General features: G+C 39.1%; 1 protein-coding gene across 1 annotated transcript; it reads right to left on the bottom strand.

Annotated features, from left to right (window-relative positions):
* Positions 1–1,414: 1,414 nt before the first annotated feature.
* On the bottom strand, positions 1,415–16,004 carry plcd1b (phospholipase C, delta 1b). Its single transcript, XM_053486895.1, has 15 exons — positions 15,829–16,004; positions 14,790–14,948; positions 12,874–13,102; positions 12,277–12,406; positions 11,944–12,172; positions 10,623–10,824; positions 10,248–10,392; positions 9,271–9,423; positions 6,895–7,047; positions 6,647–6,800; positions 6,445–6,564; positions 5,136–5,314; positions 4,915–5,047; positions 3,104–3,253; positions 1,415–1,918 (listed from the first exon to the last, which is right to left on the bottom strand). The coding sequence occupies exons 1-15, from the start codon at positions 15,926–15,928 to the stop codon at positions 1,827–1,829; spliced, it is 2,328 nt and encodes a 775-aa protein (XP_053342870.1). The 5' UTR covers positions 15,929–16,004; the 3' UTR covers positions 1,415–1,826.
* Between the last annotated feature and the right edge of the window lie 7,185 nt (positions 16,005–23,189).

Below are 23,189 nucleotides of genomic sequence, written 5' to 3'. Positions count from 1 at the left end.
TCTACTAAATGTATGCTTTTAAAAATGTACAAACGTTATTTTGCGTTACTAAAAAGCAGACGTTCGGCGAAAAACGTTGAGATTTTCACCTTTGAAAAACATACTGTGCGGTCCCACTTCTGAATCCATTATAACATAAAAATCCTTTTTATCTCAATTTTAGAACTGAAAGTTTTTATCCCCCACATTACACCAGGTTATTGTGTGTAATCACTGGGTTGTTGTGCTTAAATCATAAATTTTTAACTGATATTTATATATTTTTATATTATTATGTTAACAATATTATATAATAAAATAAGACCGAACGTGTTTATTTTATTTAAATACAGTGGTCAGATGAAGTCATTTATCATCCTGTAATTGTGTGAGCTCTGGGTAAATCATTAGATCATTAAGTTTGCATATCGTTGAATCATTGGCCTGATGACACACACAGTTGACACACACAACTAAGTCTAAGTTTACACATCTGTGCGTTGTACTTGCTATTTGAGTATTAATAAATAGTCAGTAAGTTCCTTAACTCTTTTCATCCAGGACTGCTATGACTTTGGATCCTGATGCACAAGGAATGTAAAAGACGTGTCAAGGAACCTGCAAGAAAAGTTCAACCTTATTTAAGAAGCGGTCTTCCAGCATCCGTTTGAATGAACACACCTGATCCAGACAATCAGCAGAAAGTAGTGCAGAGATGATCGGAAAATCATGCATGGCACGTACGGCTCTGAAGGTTTTCGAGGACCAGGTTTGGGCAACTCCGTCCAAGAACCTTCACAGAACCTCTTCACAGAACCTTTATTAGGAAGCAATGATGTTGGGCATCTTCTTTGGAAGACTCAAACAAGTTTTTTTTACATTTTTTTTACTTTTTGGAGGGTTGCGATTTCTTCTAAACCAAGCTCGTTAGGCTCGTCATCAATTCTTCTGACTGATTATCCTACAATGAAACATTTTCATCCTGGTTTCTTCTGGGGTTTTTTTTTTTTAACTGAGATTCTGATGACACGTGACCTCCTTCTCTACGTCTCCCATCATCCGATCACCCACTGCGGGAGAATCTTCATGTATTTAGTGTTCGTCACCCTACTGCGGTTCTGTAATCTCTGCTGAAGCTACAGCACTCGAGATGTTCTGGTCGCTTGTGGTGTTGGACTTGATCCAGATTCTATCCGAGGCATTAAAACGTCAACCCCGCCGACGCCATCATCCCCAACGATGAACAAACGGCGTTCTTCTCCATCCGCTCTTGATCGTCCTGGCAGTGTGGTTAAAGTCAAACCTGTGCAAGACTCTTCTGATCAGATGGTTTTAATTGAGAGTAACCGAAATCGTGCGTTTCCTGCATGCCGTCCTGTTGGCGCAGGGTTTCGAATCTGGTGCGGCATGAAAGAAGGAATGTCTTACAACAGGCTGAGATTTATTACTAGCAGCTTGTAGTCTTGACTACAGCTGGGTATTTTATTAGTATTTTTTAGTTCACATATTCACTTTCTCTCTCTCTCTCTCACACAAACACACACATACACGGGTGAAATCTTAAATAGTGGAATGTAATAAAAGTAGCACTCTAAAATTAAAAAGTACCTAAAAACCATCTAAGAGAAAATACTAATCTAGTGCATTAACAGGTCAGAGGATTGTACTACGGCTACATCTTGCTTAGTGTGGACTGTGGAGCTCGTCCCACAGTGTCTTAAATAAAACAGCAGGTCCTAGTCCAGGTTTTGTTCTGGTTCAGCTTCAGTCTGAGACTTCTTCTGTTCAGCTTTTCCGTCTCGCCCAGGCTCAGGTTTTTAGGCTCGTAGGAGAACGCGTCACAGGATTTATTCCGCCTCCACGGCCATGATGTGGACGAAAAGTCGCGCTGAAGGGAGGACGTCCCCGTTCTGGTCGTACAGCGGCACGTGACGATATCCTGCAAAGGAAAAACAAAACAAAAAAAAAAAACGTTCAGAATGAGTCTGCCGGCTAAGGTAGTGCGCGATCACGTGCGAGTGGAATGATTTCACACACGCCGACTTCCCATCAGCTGGCGCTCGACTATGGCGGTGGTCCAGGATTGCTCATTCTCCTGCCAACGCAGTGACGGATTATTTTGCAGATAGACAGAGCAGAATTTATTATTTTTATCTGTCGTGTTATACACCCGTTTACGAAATTGAACCCTTTCACAAGACTATAAGTAAAGGAGTAAAACACTCGACGCAGTGCTGTTAGAATAATAAACAGCGGCGGGTAAACCAGGGTTAACAATACGACCGTGAACTGATTTGTTCCTCCATCACTACAGCAACTTCCCAATCTATTTGTGAACACATCATGCTAAGGCAAATTACTTCCTGTTTTCACTTACATGAACAGTTGTTCCCTCATCAGCTTCTCTTTCTTTCTTTAATAAGACGCGGCGTGTTGTCGTGTTACTAAGACAAAGCAAGCCGTTCCTGTTTTCCTGTAATCCCCTGCTACGCTAATGCAATAATCGCTAGAGCTACTTAATCAAGGGAGAAAGTTTTTTCAGTATGATGGATCCGTGATCGGATTGATCGTCTAAAATTCCGGCCCCCCAGGAACTCCTTTAATGGCCCAAACATGTGGAAATGGCTTGGAGCGAGGTCAGGACTGTACGGCGGATGTACGGAGTTCCTGCGATTGATTGTGTGTACAGGTCCGCGACAAAGTATTTGTCGATTTTCAAGGATCGGGCACTAAATGTTCTCGTGAACGTCTGCAACAGACTCTGAGCCACCTTGGCCGGGATCATCGTTGACGGACGTACGGACTTCTTTAAAACGTTTGCAAATGTTTAACTGCTGATACGAGTTTCATCACTGTACTGTTTTCACGCAGTAATTCAGTCCCAGAAAGTCCCAGTTTGACTCGAACGCCCTCCAACAATTTCAATCATGTGGAGCAAGTATCAGGTCTTAACACGTTCTCTGAGATCAGACAGGGCTCTAAGTGATCAAAGCGATCGCATTCAGCGTTATCATCATATTCTACATCTGAAGAGCTTCTCTAGATGTATTAATGCACCTCCTCCATCTTTCCCAGTCATCATTTCACTTTAGGCTGCTCTAAACCGTGCGGTGTGATCACTGACCGTCCTGCAGGCTGGTGAACGGGACCGTGCACTGGCAGACGAAGTCGTTGCTGGACACGTGATCGTAATCCTCCACGACGAAGCGCACCAGGGCAAGTTCAGGCACATGCAGGTCGAACTTGAAATTCTCGTTCCACATAGGGTTGAAACCTGAGCGAGACAAAGAGAGAGAGAGAAAGAGAGAGAGAAAGCCTGTGTGTTACTCAAAAGCTTGATCCCCCTGTACTTCTTACAGAAAAACATCCTGGTTTGTGCCTCCAGCTACGGAGTTCAGGTGTAAATTACAGCGTCAGTCAAGCGCAGGAGATTCAGCAGGAGATAAACATGAATAGAACAAAGAAGAAGGTGAACTTTTCTGATGACAAAAAGACTGTTTTTATTTTTATTACTGATATTTAAGGCAAACACCAACTGCATGTCGTCTTGTTTAATTCCTAGTAGATTTGAATTGAAGTGGCGAGTAGAAGGCCACACCTTTACACTCTGAATTTGAATACTATGTATTTGAATTTTACTCAAACCAGCTGGAAAGATGGTTACGAAAAAGATGCTTTTGTGTCAGATGTTGTTCTGGTACACTGAAGTATAATCACGAGCATTTCATACTGTAAGGCTTTGATGGGCAATTACATTAAGTTTATGTAAAGAGTCAATATTTGCAGTGCCTTCTTTTTTAAGACCTCTGCAATTCGCCCTGGTGATGCTGTCAATCAACTTCCGGGCCACGCCCTGACTGATGTCGCAGCCCATTCTTATATAATCAATACTTGGAGTTTGTCTGACTTTGTGGGTTTTTGTTTGTCCGCCCGCCTCCTGAGGATCGACCACATGTTCTCATTGGGATTAAGGTCTGAGGAGTTTTCTGGCCACGGACCCAAAATTGCAATGTTTTGTTCCCTGAGAGCATCATCATGCTGGAAAAGACATTGTTTATCACCAAACTGTTCTTGGATGGAAGAGGTTTTTGTACCGTTCTTTATTCATGGCTGTGTTCTTAGATAAAATTGAGAATGAGTCCAGTCCCTTGGCTGAGAAGCAACACCACACATGAATGGTTTTAGGATGCTGTACTCTTGGCATGACACTTACTGACGGTAGCGCTGATAATTACACTTATGAAATGCTTGTAATTTTACCTTAGTATACCATAGTAACATCTGACAAAAATGTAGATTTGTTAATATTTGTGTCATTTTCAAAATTCTTGGCCAGTGATTCTGTTGTCTGGCAGTTCATATATCGTCACATTGGATTCAAAATGTATATATTTATTTTATATGTTTGTATTTGACATAGTAAAATACTGCAATTCCTCTATCATCCTACAGGTGGTGCTCAAGATTATGGACACATTAGACCATGTGCTAAGTTTATTTAGGGCTGTAGTAAAATCTAAACAATAAATAATATTAAACGGGAATATTTTTTAAGATTGTGATTCTAACAGAATCGCAATGAAAATCGCAAAATCGATTCGCCACCTACAGTAGTTATTGTGATATTATTGTATCGGCTGGTCCCTGGTAATCCCCATCCCTATTGATCATACACATTTAAACGCATAATTTTGTTCGATTTCGAAATTGCTCTGGTTTGCACAAAAGGCCACTTCTTTCCAAGTGATGCTTATAATCATGGCTATTAACGTGACTGCATTTAAAATAATGAAATACTAAACATTAGCATGTGATCTGGGATTCAACCTGAAGATCATTAAGAAACTGGTATCTGGAATATCATAATGCTTCAGGATAAAACAGACTATTGCATATTTAGGTATTGAGTGAACCAAGAAGAAACTGAGGCACTACCGTTGTTTTCAATGTGATGCGTCTCTTTTTTGGCCGTGTCCGCAGGCACGCCGTAGATCTCCACTCGCACCAGGGGATCGACGATGGAGTTGAGCTTCTCGTTGACTTTGGGTAACTGCTGCGCTGAGATCACCTGCTCAAACAAAACGAGGAGGGATTTTTTAAAAACTCAATGAGAGAGTGAGAGAGAGAACATCTATTAGGTATGTCCTGGTGCTGACCATCACGTGGAGTGTGACGTGTTTGAGCCACGGTCCTCTGGTGAGCGTGATGGGGTCAAACTCGGACTCTTTATCCCGCAGATAGGCCGGCTTCAGGATGTAGCCGCTTTGTCCGTTTTGGCTGAACAGGCCCTGGTTCAGGTCCATCTCTGCGCTTGGTGTCTGGACGTTGAGGGCCACTGGAGATGAGATCAAACATGATATACAACACCTGAGGCATGAGCCAATGATTTGGTGATTTAATAAGTTCTGTGAAATTTTTTTGGAATATTTCTATACGTTGTTGGATTGGTTACATTTTTCTGGCTTATGTAATATAATGACTCGTTTCACCGACGATTCACAACATTCACACAGGCTTAATTCTATGGAAAATTTTGTCCTTTTATCATTATTGTATTGGCCAGGTCTTAAACAAGCTAATAAGTTTCCTCCCCTATTGTGACCTCATATACCAAGAGACCCTTCCCTTGTTTAATCCTCAACTCTGCCCAGTTGTCCCCAGCTCTGCCGTCCCCTGAGTGCCATTTTTGCAGTAAATATAGTAAATATAGCTAGGATTAAAGCATAGCGTTCAACTACCAATGGCTAACCTATCCATCTTTTGCTCTTACTTGTGTTTATCACCTAACTTTTATACCGCTAAATATGGAAGATGCCACTGTACGTTAGGAACCTTACATACTGTATAGGGATGCACCGAAATGAAAATTCTGGGCCGAAAACGAAACCGAAATTTTTGGATGCACTTGGCCGAAAACCGATACCGAAACCGAAAATGGCTTCATTAAAAAACATGTTTAAAATATTTTCTTTTTGTTTGTATTAAAAAAATGTTGCATATTGCAACTTTGCTGTCCTCATCTGAAACCGACATACTCCGTGTTTGATGCGTAATGACAGCGCGAACGAGACGGGAGGATGGGAGAGGCGTGGCGACAATTTCGGCTTTTATTTTCGGCGTTTTCTTACGTTTCGGCCGAAACCGATAATGCTATTTCGGTGCATCCCTAATACTGTATATTGGTTTCATTCGGATATAAGCCTGAAAACAAGTGTGAAAGTGTGATGAGGTCCCCAAAATGGAAGATTCCAGTCTCTGCGTTCTGATTGGTTAGAAAAATCCACTTTGTCAAAGGATGAGGTGAATGTAGGATCAGAGTTGTATTTTATATAAAACATTACTAGACATTTTAGAAAAACCTTAGAATATGAACTTGTTCTAAAAAAGGCGTATAATACAGGACCTTTAATCTTGACCATAAGAAAACATAGTGTGACGCTCTTGTTTATTCCGCCTCAGTCTTACCGATTTGGCAGCCGGCGTTCCACAGAGGCACGGGGTTGAAGTTGGAGGAATTTGTCCTGGCTGCTCCTGAGGGGTAAACTCTGCTCAGCTTGTCCACGTTGTGATGAATGTATTTGTTTGCTGTGAAAGAAATCAGGTTCAATACAACTCCACATCTCACAGCCTTTAATGCCATAAGGTACGACACGACGGCGTCCTGTACCTGACTTCTCTGCCAAATTCACCGCGTCCCATTCTTTAAAAGAAGGAATCTCGTAAAAGGTATGGTGAGTCTGCGCGTGCTCAAATCCTTGGAACTTGACGCTTTTGCAGTAGATGACCAGATCCGAGAGCTCTTTAGCTAGCTTTAGCGACTTCTAAGGCAGGAAGAACAACGAATAAAAAATCAAAATTCTAACAAAAACTATTGATATGTGCAGTCTATACAAGAAGACCACTGTTTTAGCAAACCTTATTGTTTTCCGAATGCTCAGCCTCCTCGTCGTCACGCGCGTCTTCTTCTTCTGTCACGGACTCTTCTTCCTCACCAGCCGCCTGTTTTGAGAAGTAATCCTCCAGCTTGTTCAGGCGTTTGCATTTGATCAGAATGCGACCCTTCAGCTCCTGGAGATCAGGGAAAAAAGGTGTGTACTAAAGATCAAGATGCTCATTAGGAATTATACGGTAAACATGTCACAATTTAAGCGTATTAATTCAAAAGGAAAAAACAAAAGCATCAAAATTGTGGATCTGGTGAGGTTTTTCTTTAGGAAGATGGAAGGAGTCTCCAGTGTCAGCAATTTGCTGAAAAATACATGACAATCAAACCTTGCACCTCCAGGGTCCAGGTTCGATTCCTGAGTTTGCATGTTCTCCCTGTGCTTTGTTGGTTTCCTCCCACAATCCAAAGACTTAATTGGTGGTTCCAAATTACCCATAGTGTGTGAATGAGCATGTGTGTGTGTATGTGTGCACAGTGATGGATTGGCACCCTGAGTGTGTGTACCCCGCATCGTACCCCAAGTCTCCTGGAAGACACCCCATGACCCTATATACAGGATAAAGCGGTGTAGAAGATGAGTAAAACAATATTTTTTTATTATTTACCCTTTTAAACATCATCCCTTATGTTCCATCATAAATCTTAGCATGAATCCAGACGGTTCTGGTTTTGTTTTTTGTTTCTTTGTTTTTCTATTATAAATCATTGGGCGTTACAACAATGAGATCAAATCTCACGCGACTTTGCTAACAGCTAGTGGATGAAATACGGTATGATGTTTATGAAAGGATCACTACCTACGAAGCAGCACCACACCCTTAGGCTACAATTAGACTTGATTCTTGACTCCTGCTGTTGCTACTCGCCTGTCATTATCTCACTGAGTGTCATCAAGGAAAGCAGCCAAAACTCTAAACACCGTGATCAAACGCAGCGCTGTCTGTCACACCCGTGATGAGAGTCTAGTATTCAGGTCAGTAGGTGTGGACAGAGCATTCCTCACATACTCCAGTGACGTCTGGAATGAAAACACACTTCTGGTGCGATAAAACTTAAATCCTGAGTTCCCTCGGCCAGACACAAGGCTGATTATTTCTGCTTGCGATGTTACGATCAAAACACAATACCGGTACTGTATATATATATATATATATATATATATATATATATATATATATAAATAAAATACAGAAAACGTGCGTGATAAAGAAGCTACTTCGGAAGTTTATGCAACATAGAAGTGACCCATCTTGCTTCCCTAAAAGTTTAAAGTTGATAACTGATTTTATATGTGCACCAAAAATGCCCATTTGTTTTGCATTGTACTGTCTCGCTTCAAACAATAATCATTTAAAATGCAAATTATTTATATTTCTTTATGAATATTGATATCAAAATTGGTCGAAGCGTCTAGAAGCATATGACCTTGGTAAAAGCTTAAAAGCAAAAACTCTGTAGTTTCCGTAACCATGTCAAATTCATGTTGCAATATCTTAACAATTTTTTGCATTTTTGGAATAAAAATTAATATGCATAATAAAAAATTCTCATGAAAGAGGAAACATGTTAAAGGGTTTTATATTTGCATTTCTTTAACAAGTTAACATTGGTCTCAGATCTCTCTTAAAGTGTGCATGTGTTAATGATCCAGCTGAAAAACTGCCTTTATTTCACTCCTTTGCTGAACACGACGTTTCAGTATCTTCTGTATGTAAATGAGCTATGGCTGAGCTCCGCCCCTACAGGGAACTGTTGAGTGGATCTGAGAAATAAGCGAGGGTGGGGTCCTCGTATATGGGGTCACGTGGGGAAGATGTTAGTCCAGGTTCACATTATCCGTCTAAAGTGACTCAAATCAGATTTTTTGAAACATAATATGACACAAGGCTGATTTTTAGGACTGTCTGTCTGCACAAATCTGATTTATTTCAGAATCACTTTAGCATGTGATCCTTGATCGTGCGGGGAGTTCATAGCAGCGCTAGCAATAGCTGTTAACATCGCTAAAGCAAAACTTTTTTTATGTGACTCAAACTAATTCAGTTAATAAACTTAACAATAGAAAGTAGAAATTCTATGGAAGACTTTAATCTCTAAGAAGATTACTTTTAAAAAATGTTCTCACTGGTTTCATCTTTGATCCAAAGATGGCGACGTATAGCCTAAGAATTTAGAAATTTACATTTTTTAAAGTTCTCTGACGTCACCAGACGCCTCATCGTGGTATGTCTGAACAGAAGTGTGAAAACCACACTGGTATGAGAAGTGTCTGTTTCTTTCTGACGTGTGTGTGTTGGTGTGTGTCTAATAGGATGAAATTCCTCATACTCTGAGCATCTACCCACCTCTGGAGAGGGCAGCGCTGTGGGCATGTGTTCTCCCAGGGGTTTGGTGAGCAGAGCGCTACCCAGGATGGTGCTCATGTGCTCGGCCATCAGCTTCTGCTGGTCTACGCTGCAGTGGTTCTCCAGGGACAGGATCACCGGGTACTCCGACGTCTGGGGAGAAACACAAGTTTAGGAAAGTCGGAAAGGAGCACCGTTCCTGAAAAAGCTACAGAAGGCAGGCGGACGAGGGGTGGCGGGATGAGGTGCGAGTAACCGGGGAAGCCGTCGCTATGACGACAGATGAGATGGAGACGATAAACATTACAACATTGGAGGGAATGAAAAGAAATCACAAAGGAATCGAGTGAACACTAAGGAAAATGAAAACACAAGAGTGAAAGCTGTTTTAAGACCAACAATAATAATAATAATAATAATAATAATAATAATAATAAAACACAAAAAAACAGGTGATGCTGGTTATAGCATAAAGAGATTTGATCTGATAGAAAAGTGAACAAAAAGGACACTGTGAAGTAAAAACACCAGCCAGCTTGTAGACCAATTATTTTCTCTCTCAGCACATGGTTTGGCATCAATCAGTGTCGACAACAGAGAAACCTTTCGCCTTCTGGGACGCGTCTCGAAGTCCTGCCGGAGTCGGAAACGGGTACAGGCTGGCACCGGAAAGCCATTACAGAAGGAGGCAGTCAGTTTTATAAATCTACACAGACATTCTGTGTGTGTGTGTGTGTGTGTGTGTGTGTGTGTGTGGGCTTAGCTTCCAACCTAAGTAGCTTTTCCATAAAAGTGACCACAAGTGTTTTGTTTTTACTTCCTGATCCCAAAATCAGAGCCCAGGTTCGGTCAGGGGATGAACCAAATTCCCCGTTTCATCAATAATTTGTCAAACAAACATTGAAGAAAGAATCAAAGTGAAGGAAGAAATAAGAAAAATGTCCTGTAAGTAAACTATATAAAATCCTTGCAGTTACCTTAAAGGCATACTCCTTGATGGCCTGAATGGCATCCTTAAAGAGGATCTTGGAGGTCAACGTGTATCCGTGGTAGATAACCGGCTCCCCGTCCGAGCCGTCCCAGATGTCCAGCTCTACGCAGCGGCATCCTTTCGTCAGCGCTCTGTAGAGGTGGTAAGATATTGTCATGTTTAATAAGCATTAGTGTACAGGCTTCACGGAGGGGCGTTCTGAGATCTGGCATGAAATTATTGCAGATTTTAATGTTTGGTTTGGTAAAGTTGGTGTGCATTTCTTGTTAATACATACATGTAAATAAGACATAAAGCAACACTAGATGGGGAACAACTGAACGCCATAGACAGGATGTTAGCTTTGGTGTGCCGAACGTACCGTATGTAGCCCTCGATGCTGCTTGGGCCTTTGAGCTGGTCTTTCACAAGGTAGGTGTTGTGCGAGGAGGAGATGAAATAATGGCTTAAGGGGTGGCTCATATCTTGGTAGACGCTCTTATGGGCCGGGCTCATGATCAGAGCTTCGGGCTGGTGCAGGAACATCAGGAAGCCGTCTTTCGTCATCAGCTGCTTTGCTTTGGCTGTCGAGGTGGAGGCAAGACAAGCAAATGTAGGCAAACTAGCAGAATTGCATGGCGGGCGAAAGCAAATGTTTGTTCAAGAACGATTCTAAAAGTGCAATCTAAACTGCGGTTTCTTTCGGTAAATGTGAAATCGTGTCCTCGTCAGGAATTTGCATAAAAAAAGGAATTTTTTCTTTTCGGGATTCTGAATTTTCACTTATTTAGAAAATAGAAGAAAATAGTAGAAAAACTCCAAAGTAATACAATATCAAAGTAATAGTGTATTTAACACATAACTTTTCTGTTTTTATTTTCTTTTGAAGCTTTTTAAGTGTGCCAGTGATCGCTCGCACAATAACGAAAGCAGAAAGAGCGCGCTGACGGACACACCCACTGGCCTGCAGGGATTTGTTTGCAGAGCATCATGCAAAACGATGAAATCACTCGAAGTTTTGATGAACTCATGCATGGACGTCACTATTGTCGCTCTTTTTTTGTTCAAAATGTCTGTAAGGGCAAACGTCTAAAGTGACACCCTGACCGGAAAAAAAAAAAGTGCAAATATGATGGAAATCTGTTCATCTACGGATGGATATGACAGAACTGTGCAAAAGTCTTTGCACATGCAAAAAAATGCTGCAGAGCAAGAATGCCTGAAATTTTTTTTTTATATATATATAACCCAATAAACATTAATTATTACCAATAGCCATTGATTAATGACATAAAGTTAGTACAGTATTTGGCGTGATGACTGTTTGAAGATTGTTTAGTCTCAGGTACAACTCGTGCTGTTTTATAAGGAAATAAGCTCCTTTGGTGTTCATGCAAAACCTGACGACTTCCATTTTGTTTGTCTAAAAAGTGATCGTTTATAAGATGTGCTGCTTTCTTTTCCAGCATACAAATATTATTCTGTAACTTATTTTTCCTTTTTTTTTTTTTGTTTGTACTAAAAAACGCAGGGTTTCTAAGACGCAGAAGTGTTAATAGTCTAATGCATAAGATGAGATGAGATCAGTACATAAATCTACAATAAACACCTTCTGAGCAATCAGATTCAAGGATTCAACCGAATGTGTGTACATTCAAGGAATGTGCATGTGTGTAAGGACGATACTCGAAGGAGAGCAATACCCGTTTCATCTACTTCATATTTCTCGATGAGCTGAGTGGCGTAAATTAGATCCACTTTCTCCTTCTGCTCGTTTGTCAGGAAGTCCAGAAGATTGGCGGCACTCATGAGTCCTTCGGTTTTGGCGAACGCTTTGTAGATCACGTCGATCTCCTCCCTGTCGGTCAGGGTCTCGTACAAGAGCTTAATTTCTTTTCCTTCCAGTAAGCCAGTTTTGGACCGATCACATTTCTGGGAACAGAAATACACACACACACACACACAAGTATTAAAGATAAACACAAAATCGGCAAGATCAAAAAACACAGAGCAGAAAAATAAATAAAAAAAAACACCTCAAAGAGCATCTTGATGTATTCGTCGTCCACTTCATGGTTGATGTTCTGCAGGAAGCTCTTCACCTCATCTCGACTCATCTTCGTGTCACAGTTTATATCAGCCTTACGCAAGCAGTTGAAGATCCAGCTGATGTCCCAATATAAGGCTAACAACTGATGTGCAAATCATAATATAAAGCTGTGGTGTTTATATTCAATATCATCCCATGTTTCTTTATAATATGCTTCCAGAAAGCAAATACAAATGGTTCATGTTTTTTTAAGGAATAGTTCTCCAGGCCTTGGAAAGGACTGTTTTACAGTAGTTTGTTTAGCCACACAGTGACCGGTAAATCCCACAGGGATAAAAGAAAAACATCTAACTTAAGGCATGAACCAGTGATAAACAGGTGCAGATGATGACGGATGATCAGTGTACTACAAACAATTTTTAAATGTTATCTTTAGGCACTTTGCAACCTGTCGCAGTAAAATTTCTTTAATTAACGAAATGAGGGGTCAAGACTTTTGCACAGTACTCGACATGAAAAAGTTTCAGTAAAACACCTTTTTTTTCCCTTAGCGAGCTAAATACCATAAAAATGCCAAGGATACTGTTCGGTCCTCTTCTGTTGGCTGAGATTGCTCGTGTTGTTCATGACCTTCTCCAGACCTGACACCCAGTTCTTGGCCTCCTCCTCGTTCTTGGCGATCAAGTCTAGGTTCTTATGGTGGCCCTTGAACAGGATGGAGAACACCCGCGATTCCAGCGTCTCATCGGTGTAGTTCTTGAGACCCTCCGTTTGCCGGCCGAGGCGCACGCTCTCTATTTCCTCGATGGAAACTGAGGGAGGAAGAAGAACGTTTGAGGAATTCTGATCTGTGGAATTTCATGATAAGATACATAATTAAGGAATAAAACATTTGCCGGCATGCTGGTAGAGGAAAATATTGTTATATTGTGATATTGCTCTTGTATGAGGTCAATTAAATATGCTTCTACAGTATATGATGCTGATATATGCATACTGTAGTAAATAATACAAATGTCAATAAATCTCACTTACATTCAAGTGCGAACATTTTCCACACATTTTTATTTACCTAAACAATTAAAATGTCTGAAAGTATCATGAAATTTGGTTTTCTCATGTAGTCCACTTATATATATTAATATAATTCTTTATTATATCTATGCTTGGTTAAGTTAAAACGCGAGTGAACTTTGTTCTGATGCAATACGCAACAAATCATCTCACAGTCTCGTGGTTTTACAGCACTGTGTGTGGTCTGTGATTTGAAGCGTGATCAGATCTATAAAAAAGCTCCATAATCGCTGGATAAAGCTTGCCTTAATGGTCTATACCAGATGTCTGAGCAATAAACTGGCATCACTATGGCAGCTATCATGCTTTTTTTCTTTTTTCTTTTCCACCCAGCCGTTCAAAAAGAGACGTATGCTTACGATAAGGATTATTGGTTGTATAAAACATATGACGTGTTTATTAATATAGAATCAGACATTATATTATATTTTATTATATATTCTACACTACATTATTGTAGAAAATCCCAAAGGTCCAAGTTTAAACAATTAAACATTACTAGCAGGATGCTAATAAAGCAGTACAAAAAGAAAGGCAATAAAAAAATAAAAAATAAATAAAAAAAACAAATATGACCTTTTGTAGTAAATTGTATGGGACAAAGGTGTGTCTACAGTGTGTTTCACAGTGAGAACTCCTCTGTGCAGTCAGTCTCAGGGAAAGCAATAGGCCCTCTGTGTTGTTACACACTAACAGGGGCGTGTCCTTTGTGCAGTCAGTCTTGTGATAGGAGGCGTGTCCACTGTACAGTCGGTCTCAGTACATGAGAACTGTTCTCTGTACAACTGTACAGTCAGTCTTTTAATAGGAAGGATGCCCTCTGTACAGTAAGTCCCTGTATAGTAGGTGTGTCCTCTGCACAGTCAATCTTTTGATAGGAGGTATGTCCTCTGTGTAGTTAGTCTCCATATATGAGGTGTGTCCTCTGTCACATTATACAAGACATGTCCTCTGTATAGTCAGTTTTTGTATAGGAGGTGTGTCCTCTGTTCAGCTTGTCATGGTATACGATGCAGGTCCTCAATGCATGTCAGATCCAGCATTGCGGTCCTGTCCTCTGTACAGTTTGTCACGGGACAGGAGGCGTGTCTGCACAACTAGTCGGTAAATTACAATTTCAGTGTGTACCGGTCTTCTGAACTTTTTAAAAACTAAACAGTACTTTTCCAAATGCCCCCCAAATCCTTTAAATATCTTTCTACACCTAGGATTGTTAATCAGGATTAAATAAGAATGCGAAAACACAATCATTCTCTCGTGGCTCTTAATCGACAATAAGCACTCTAGGACTCTAGTTTAACCTCAGACACATTTGCATTCTCTCTTACAGGCTTCGTTTGGCTCCATCTGGACTTATATAAACAGTGTAGTTGTTGTTTCAACACTGGCCATTGTGCTGTGTACACACGTGTAGGATGGACTCACAGGTGTGCTTTGGACGCATCTTTTTCTTGGACTCTTGCCACACGGTCTTGCAGTCCTCCTGCAGCTTGAAGTATCGCGGTTTCTTCCACGATCCTGAGCGAACCTTGGTGAGCTCTGTGCCCTTCAGAAGGAGGTTCAAGTCTGGATCTCCATCCATGCCTGCAAGTCGTCAGAAACATACATGCACATAGGAATAAGAGAGGAGAAATCAGACCAAATCATATCGATTACTTCGAAAGCCTCGATGAACAAGCGTGCATTATTCAAACCAACTTTTCATTTACCGGATCATGCAAACGCCGTGATTTATCCATGCATGCAAATTTGTTTGCCGGATCTGAAGGTCAGCATAATCACAGCATTAAATCATTCTTCTGGTACGACAAATATTTGCATACTTCTGGCATTGTAATACATCAATCTAACATCAGTGATAACAATGACCTAATTTCTTGTGATGCCCTATTGTTTGTCTTTTTTTTTTTTTTTTCATTTATAACCCAACAGAAAGAACCAGGAAGTCAAACTCTCGTGCATTGTGGAGGAAAAAAAAAAACCCAACAACCACAAAAGAGGTTTCATTTTCAAGCTCACTCAGAATCCATTTAGTGGAGCACAAACACCAGAATAGTGTACGTGTAGTGACTTGAGCTGAATGCTCTTTCACACAGGAAGAGTCTGTGATTGGGTTATTTAATCCTATCTTTATGTTCTTGCATAAAGGGGGCAAGAAAAAAATGACTCAAGGCTTTTCAGGATGTTTAACTTTGAAAAGGAGCTTTCTTTTTTTTTTGAATGAAGAATTTCCGCGCAACACTTCAAAGACTGCAGCAACTTTCAGAGGATCAAACGAATCAGTAACTACTGTATATAAAAGAAGATATAAATATTTATACAAAGTATCGAACCTTAAAGCGCAGAGTCTTACAGGGATGAAACAATTTCGTTACATTGTTGCAACGTTACAAGAAAACAATGTTCCAAGAAGAAGCGGAATGAAGAATAAAGAATAAATAATGGAGAATGAAGCCGGTCCTACCCAGAAGCTTCAGGTTCACGCTGGTGATCTTCTCGCTTTGCTCATCATGAAGTAATTCCTCCGACTTGCTCCTTTTCGGCTGCTTCCGTACGCACTGCATGTCGGCTCTTTTTTTTGCGTGTGTGTGTGTGTGTGTGTGTCCCTGACAGGATCCTCAGTGAACACTAACTAAGTCCCAGCCAGGGGAAGTGCTGAGCTCATATCTCTCTCTCACTCCCGGGGCGTGGACCATGCAAAGCTCACTCCTAGAATTACATACAGAAGCAAAGCGACCTGCGAGGAGCGAGCCGCCTTTAGTGACACATAGGCACCTGCGGCACAGCCCTAACCCTAGTGCACTGGGGAGGGGGAGGGGGGTTTGGGGGGGGGGGGGGTTGTATTGTAGGTTACAGTAGGTACTAATGCTGCAGTACAGATCTGGAAACACAAGAGACCACAGCAGCATAATCAGTTTCTTGAGATGAACAGTTTTATTTATTTATTTATTTATTTATTTATTTATTTATTTTGCTGACAGTATTTCTCCTTAAATAAAAAAAAAAAACTATTTTTATTTAGAGTGTATATTTAAAGGAAATTACATTATCACAATACACTAAAATAACACAAGATCATGCAGTACTGTATGTGCAGAGTAAAAAAAAAATTGTGTTAATGCTCTGGTTAAATAACATCAAGAAATCAGTATTTAGTGAGAAAAAAAAACTTTCATTTGCATTTACAGTTTCCATGCGTTTTGGCGTGCTCTCCACCAATAACTTTACACACCGTCTGGTTCCTCTTCTTTGTCTTCGGCTGTTCCCTTTCAGGGGTCGCCACAGCGAATCATCTGCCTCCATCTAACCCTATCCTCTGCATCCTCTTCTCTCACACCAACTAACTTCATGTCCTCTCTCACTGCATCCATAAATCTCCTCTTTGGTCTCCTCTAGACCTCCTGCCTGGCAGTTCCAACCTCAGCATCCTTCTACCGATAGATTCACCATCTCTTCTCTGAACATGTCCAAACCACCTTAATCTGGCCTCTTTGACTTTATCTCCAAAACATGTAACATGGGTTGTCCCTCTGATGAAGGGTTCTGGTTAGGGTTTCACTATTGCTTTCTTGTAAAACAAATTAATAAAAGGCTTCCATGCTGTAAAAGAAATTTTTATTTTTTTTTATTTTTAGTGAAAATCTGATCTTTTCCAATTGTAGGTGAAGCAAAACATCTTTAATAAGGGGTTGAACAGTGTTATACCACTCTTTTTTCCAAAAAAAAAAAAAAAAAAGAAGCAAGCAGCTCAGCTTTGCTTGATGGTTTGTAACTATCCGTCTTCCTCTTGATGACATTCCAGGAGTTTTCTGGAGTAAATTTCAGTGCTCTATTATTTGTTTTTCTAGAGCTGTATGTCTTCAGGAACACACTGTAATGTATGAAAGCTTCACTCCATATATAGTACAGTATGATCGTATAAACTACACACAAACACCAATCTTGTGTGTACACTCATGCTTGGTGCGTCACGATTTTAAAATAGTAAATATCTCAGGGTAGCTCTGGATATCGTTTACCAATAAAACATTTTGCATTTTTTATACGCACTAATTTGTAGCAATCATTATTGCAATCTCATAAAGTAATGAAAATATTATTGCTTTTTGTCACTTACTTTCTGTCCGGTCTGTGCCGTTTTATCTTGTGTACAGGGTCATATAAGTTCTGGAATTTTGTATTGCAAAGCAAATTTTCCCATAGAGAATAATGTAAATTAGAGATGGGAAGAAAAAAAAAACGATTTTGTTATGAATCGTGATTTTTTTTGTGTGGCGACAACATCAATTTCCCCACACTGCCTCCAAAAACAATAAAAAAAACAAATAAATTATTTTGCATTATTAAATAATTGAAGTTAGAAAAATTAACTTCCAATTCTGTTTTTCGGACTTTACTCTCATTGTTCATTTTGTGCTCTCAGCTACCTGTAGACATCATCTTTATGGGGTTTCTGGGCATCACTGTATGTAAACAAGCTGTGTCCAGAATGTGCTTTGTGTGGTCAATGTATGCAAGACAAGTATGAACAAATATCATAATAAAAAAAAAAAATGTATCTTAAACAAAACAGTTACAGACACACCTTCACTAAAAGATTAATAAATGAGGCTCAATGTCAGTAATTATCATGTTGTTATGTTAGTGAAAGATAGAGTATCTGTGAGAGCTGAAAATATGACATTTCTGCATGTTATCGACAACAGATGTAGCGTGCTTATGCAGTGAGTTAGATTTAGAGGTCACAGTAGTGGGCGAGTCCAGAGGGAAAGTGTTGCAACATTTTTGGGGAATCGCAACTAGAAACAAAAGGAATGAGAACTGCTGCTTAAATGTCAAACAGTCATCACACATGTGTTCATAAGTACATTTTATAAGATACACCCATCATAACTGTTTGTAGGTCTGCAGGGTGGTTTTTCCAATTGGAGTGAATTTACTGAGTTTCAAACAACTACTTAAGTTGGGAAACAGTCTGTGAACGAATCTCTCTTTTTCTTCACCCAAAAACAAACAGAAACATATAGAGATAAAAACACACTGTGCATGGACCTAGATGAGCTTTAGTTACTACTGCAGCTGAACACCAGCAAGACATTGTGTTTAACACATGGTTGAACACACACACACACACACACACACACACACACAAATACCATCAACTCAGCAGTTCTCCTACTATTAGAGAAAAATCATGAGTTTCACATGTAAGTAAAACGTGAAGCTGTTTCACCATATGAGAAAAGCTAAGACTGCGCAATATTGTTATGTTGAAATGGACAAAGTTAAACTGACTTTTACTGAGAGTACAATAATTTTGGAGAAATCAACATATATATATAAAAACATATACATTTTCTGCAACCATCATGGCTTAGCATTTTGGTACCTTTTTATGCTGTCAAATCCACACTTAATCCCCATTAACCCCCTAAATATTAATCATTCATGGGTGATGGAGAATTTTAGGAATGAGCTTAAATTAAGTGCAACAGTGTCATCTATTGGTCATACTGTGAGTAAAAGTTCTCAAAACATTGGAGCAGAGTGAGGAGCAGCAGCGAGTTAACCACATACTCCATGTGCAGGTGTTGGTAGCACGCAGGCGTCAGGATCTCATGTGGACGGAGCTGAGGATAAGCCTCATGTACCCTTTACCGTGGCTGCACCGCATGCAGATCCTTATGGGTGTGGCTACCGTTACCTGCAAATGGAGCGTGCAGTCAACTCGCTGTCGCTCCTCATACTGTTACATCACAGTATGACATAAAAGTTAATGATGATGCCCACTATAACAGTTACTGGTGCTGATGAACAGTAGGCATCATCATCATCAACTTTTATGTCATACTGTGGGCGTCACAGTTATTCCTCACTGAATGTGACAGTAGGCGGGACATTCGACAGGGAGAAGAAGAAAGGGCTGCGCGAGGAGCGGCAGCGAGTTGACCACACACTCCAGATGTGCACGTGTTCGGATCTAGTAGTAAACAGTATATGATGTCATTTGTCATACTGTATTGTCTTGTCTATCATCTCAGTGTGTATACCCTATTTTATACTGTGTCATTATTTATTGTCTTATATATTATCTCTCTTAAAAAAAAAAATAAAAGTCTTGTACATCGTCTCAGTTTAAATGCCACCTTGTATTTTGCCGCTTTTACATCGTAAAAGGTCAAACGTTTCTTTCAACCTACTTCTGCAGACAGTATGGTCACTAAAAAAGGAAAGGGATGTTTACTTCACTGGAAGACTTTTATCAGTCCAGCAGCAATTAAGATGCCATGCATTCCTGACGTTTATTAGGAGATGTGTGGTTTAAAGTCTTGTTTAGACTTATATGTATTTGAGCACTGATGAGGTAATGTAAACACACCACTGCTAGAATTTGCCCCTTACATTGTGATTTACTACACTATGATGAAGCAGGCCAAGTGTCCTGGGGTGGGAAAATACCTGTGTAAATATACATTTTTACCTTTTTAAATAAGCATCATTTAAATTGCACACTATGCATCTGCAATTGGCAAAAAAAAATCTTACTTTTTACTCATATATATATCTATATCTATATATATATATATATATATATATATATATATATATATATAAGTGTATATATATTGTGGCGTGGGCGGGGCGGCGGCTGACGACCAGCATGCCTTGTGGGGATGTCGGTGTGTGTTCACCATGATGGGGAAAGGTGTTTGGGTTGGTGGCTTCGGCCCTGTTTGTGTGTGTAGGGTGTGATGTGTGAAATGTGCTCCAGTTCAAGCTAGTGTTGAATTGGATGTAGGCTCCTGAGTGAAGGTGCTGCTCATGCCTTACATGCTGTGTGCTTAATAAAGTACTCCCAGCCATTGCATTGGGTAGCAAATAAGCTCACTCGTCCCTCCAGCATTCTTCCCGGCGTAAAAACGCTACTATATATATATATATATATATGAGTATATATAATTACAAAAAAAATCTAAGCTGCTTCTTACGCATGATATCCCTTTTAAATATCCTGCTTTTTTTGCTAACATTGAGCATTAATGCCAGTAGCAATGATTTGTTGAAAGGCCGGTATAGTAAATATTGGATATATAGAGGATATTACAGTTTTCAGGTATAGTTGCCTTTTTTTAAATAAAAGTTTGCTTTAGTATAAAATTATTGACAGTAATTAAATTCAAATTCAAATTTTATTTGTCACATACACAAACATACACTGTACGAAATGTAGTGAAATGCTTATACGACTGCCATTGACCCTAAAAGAGCATTAAAGTTTACAAATAAGAAATAAATATGAATAAAAGAAATACGATAAAAATTAAATAGAAAAATTAAATTAAACTAGGAAAAATAGAACTAAAAATAAAAATAGAAATATGATGTACATAAAAATAGAAATATACTGTACAAATTGAAATATACTGTATTGGGTGTGCAAATATGCATAGAACCAAAGTGTTTTTGTGCAGAGGTTATTAAAGTGTCTTTGTGCACTGGTCCAGGATGTAAACGTAAACATGTAGTGTAGTTGTGAAGGTAGGTGTGCAAAGTTATTAAAGTGTCTTTGTGCAATGGTCCGGGATGTAAACGTACAACATGTAGTGTAGATATGAAGGAAGATATGAAGGAAGGTGTGCGTGTAATTGTCCATAGTGTTCATGGATGTAAAAAGATTGATAGATTTGATTTGATTTGATAGTAGTATGATTTTTTACATTAAAAAAAACAAACTTTTTTTTACCCCTAGTGATAATTAGATTATCCACTTATGCTTACTAATACAACCTAAGTACACTAGTTAAAATTTAAAGTCAAGTGCAATAATGGGATTTAAACCCATGCCCCTCTAGGCCACTCCGTAGATAATTGTAACACTGTGATTGGTTGATTGTAACTGTGATCAGTGATTTGTTGATTAGAACAATGTGATCAGTGAGTAGTTGATTGTAACAACATGTTCAGTGATTGGTGACAGTGACAACACTGTGATCACTGATTGGTTGACCAGTTATTAATTAAAGGGACCAATGGTGGCAATAATTAGTTGATTGAAACAATAAGATCGGTGACTGGTTGATTGGAACAACGGGGATCAGTGATTGGTTGATGGAAATACTGCATTATAAAGGGTTTTATTCCTCTTACACTCCCCACTACAACTTTGTTTCAATTACGGGAGGTGTTCTTGTTATTTGTATATAGTTATATTTAAAAGTGGAATAATCTACAGTTGTATTTCCTACTTTCTTATTTCATCAAGCAATGTTGAAAGTAATGAAGAGATGATACAACAGTTTGATAATGACGATGGTTTAGGCCACATAACTTAGATGGAGCTTAGTGTGCATGAGTGGGATAGAGGAATAAAAAGATAAATAACGAATAAATAATTAACAAATGAAATTAGAATTTCCTCTGAATGTGTAGTAAGTGTGTAATATCTTTGATGTGCGCATGTAAGCATGGTTGAAAATATTTTCAATCAGGTAGTTGGACTGACTAATTTAAACTCCCTCTATGTGTTAAAGAGTGTGTAAACAAGTGTAGACATAGCACACTGCAATGGACTGGCATCCCATTCAGGCTGTATTTCTGCCTCACACACAGAGTTCACAGGATTTAAAACGACCCTGTCCATGATTAAGCATTAACTGATAAACGAATGAATAAATTAATGAATGAACATTTTGTGGACACCTTAAAAGAAATCTGAACACGAGTAACGTTCGGATATTATCCATCCATATTTTGTTCCACACCTGTATAAGAACCTTGTATTTTCCTTATTATATAAGGCACTTAAAGGTAGCATAGTGAAAGAAATGAACTTTAAATCAATACAGCTTGATTTTGTGTTTCAGTGTCACTGATTATTATATAGACATTCTCAGTACTTGGTGTTTTATGATATAATCATTAATTATTAATCATAAGATAAAGGTTCTGGTGGCGTATTCCCAAAAAATTCGTTATGTGAGACAAGTTTAAACAAATAGTAAAAAAGCAACAAGGCTGTTGAAAACACTCTTGTAGTCTTGCTGTTTTAATTTAAAAGCAAGGCCGCCTAAGATATACCGCGCAATACTGCATACCCCTGAACAGCAAGTGCGCCCTCTTGTGGTGGACAAGTGAATAAATCTGTAAACAGGGAAACATTATGCAAAACAAACATTACTGGTAAATGCTTAATAGCAATTAATTAATTTTTAATTAGTGATAAACATCCACAATACCAAGAAAAACAAGTTTTCTAAGGAATAAACCACCTGAAGGAGGGCTGTTTTTACAGTGTTGTGGAAAATCCCTAAAAAAAAGCTGGTTCTTATTATCACTTACATTAAAGCGGCGATAAACAGCCCTCAATGTTTTGTGAAAGGTGTATTATCTCCAGGGAAAGCAGTAACTGATGGGGTGAGTTTTTAGCTGGAGAAAAAAGGTTTAAAGATGTGTATATCCTAGCTTTTATAAGCATCATTACATTTATAATTAGACTTTTTGTTTGTTTCTTGCTTCCTGCATTTTTTAAATAAGGTGTGTGTTATCAATATGTTACACTGATATCACAATTACAGTCAATTTACAAGACAATGTTATATGATATAGTGATGATTGTGGTTGTTTTTTTATATTTATTATTATTTTAGCTGTATAATGTTTTTTTTTTTTTTCATTTCCATCATTTTTAAGTGTAACAGATTTTTGTATAATCACTAATAATACTAGTTCGTATTATACGAGGGGCGTTCAGTGAAACTAAAGTTTTAAAGAAGCCTGTATGTCTGTGAATGATGTTCCCATCTAAGGTGGCTCAGAGCCCACTGC

Source organism: Clarias gariepinus, chromosome 25, assembly GCF_024256425.1.
Source record: "Clarias gariepinus isolate MV-2021 ecotype Netherlands chromosome 25, CGAR_prim_01v2, whole genome shotgun sequence".
Lineage (NCBI taxonomy): Eukaryota > Metazoa > Chordata > Actinopteri > Siluriformes > Clariidae > Clarias > Clarias gariepinus.
Note: the sequence above shows the minus strand (reverse complement) of the source record. Positions and strands in the feature narration are given on the sequence as shown.

Bases quoted from the DNA above. Each gene is read 5' to 3' on its own strand.
- plcd1b (XM_053486895.1), bottom strand. From the start codon at position 15,928: ATGCAGTGCGTACGGAAGCAGCCGAAAAGGAGCAAGTCGGAGGAATTA. The intron at 12,407-12,873 runs GTATCCTTGGCA...TTGGGACATCAG, and splicing joins CAACAGAAGAGGACCGAACA to CTGGATCTTCAACTGCTTGC. The intron at 6,565-6,646 runs GTACAGGACGCC...TTTCTTTCACAG, and splicing joins GAATTTGGCAGAGAAGTCAG to CAAACAAATACATTCATCAC.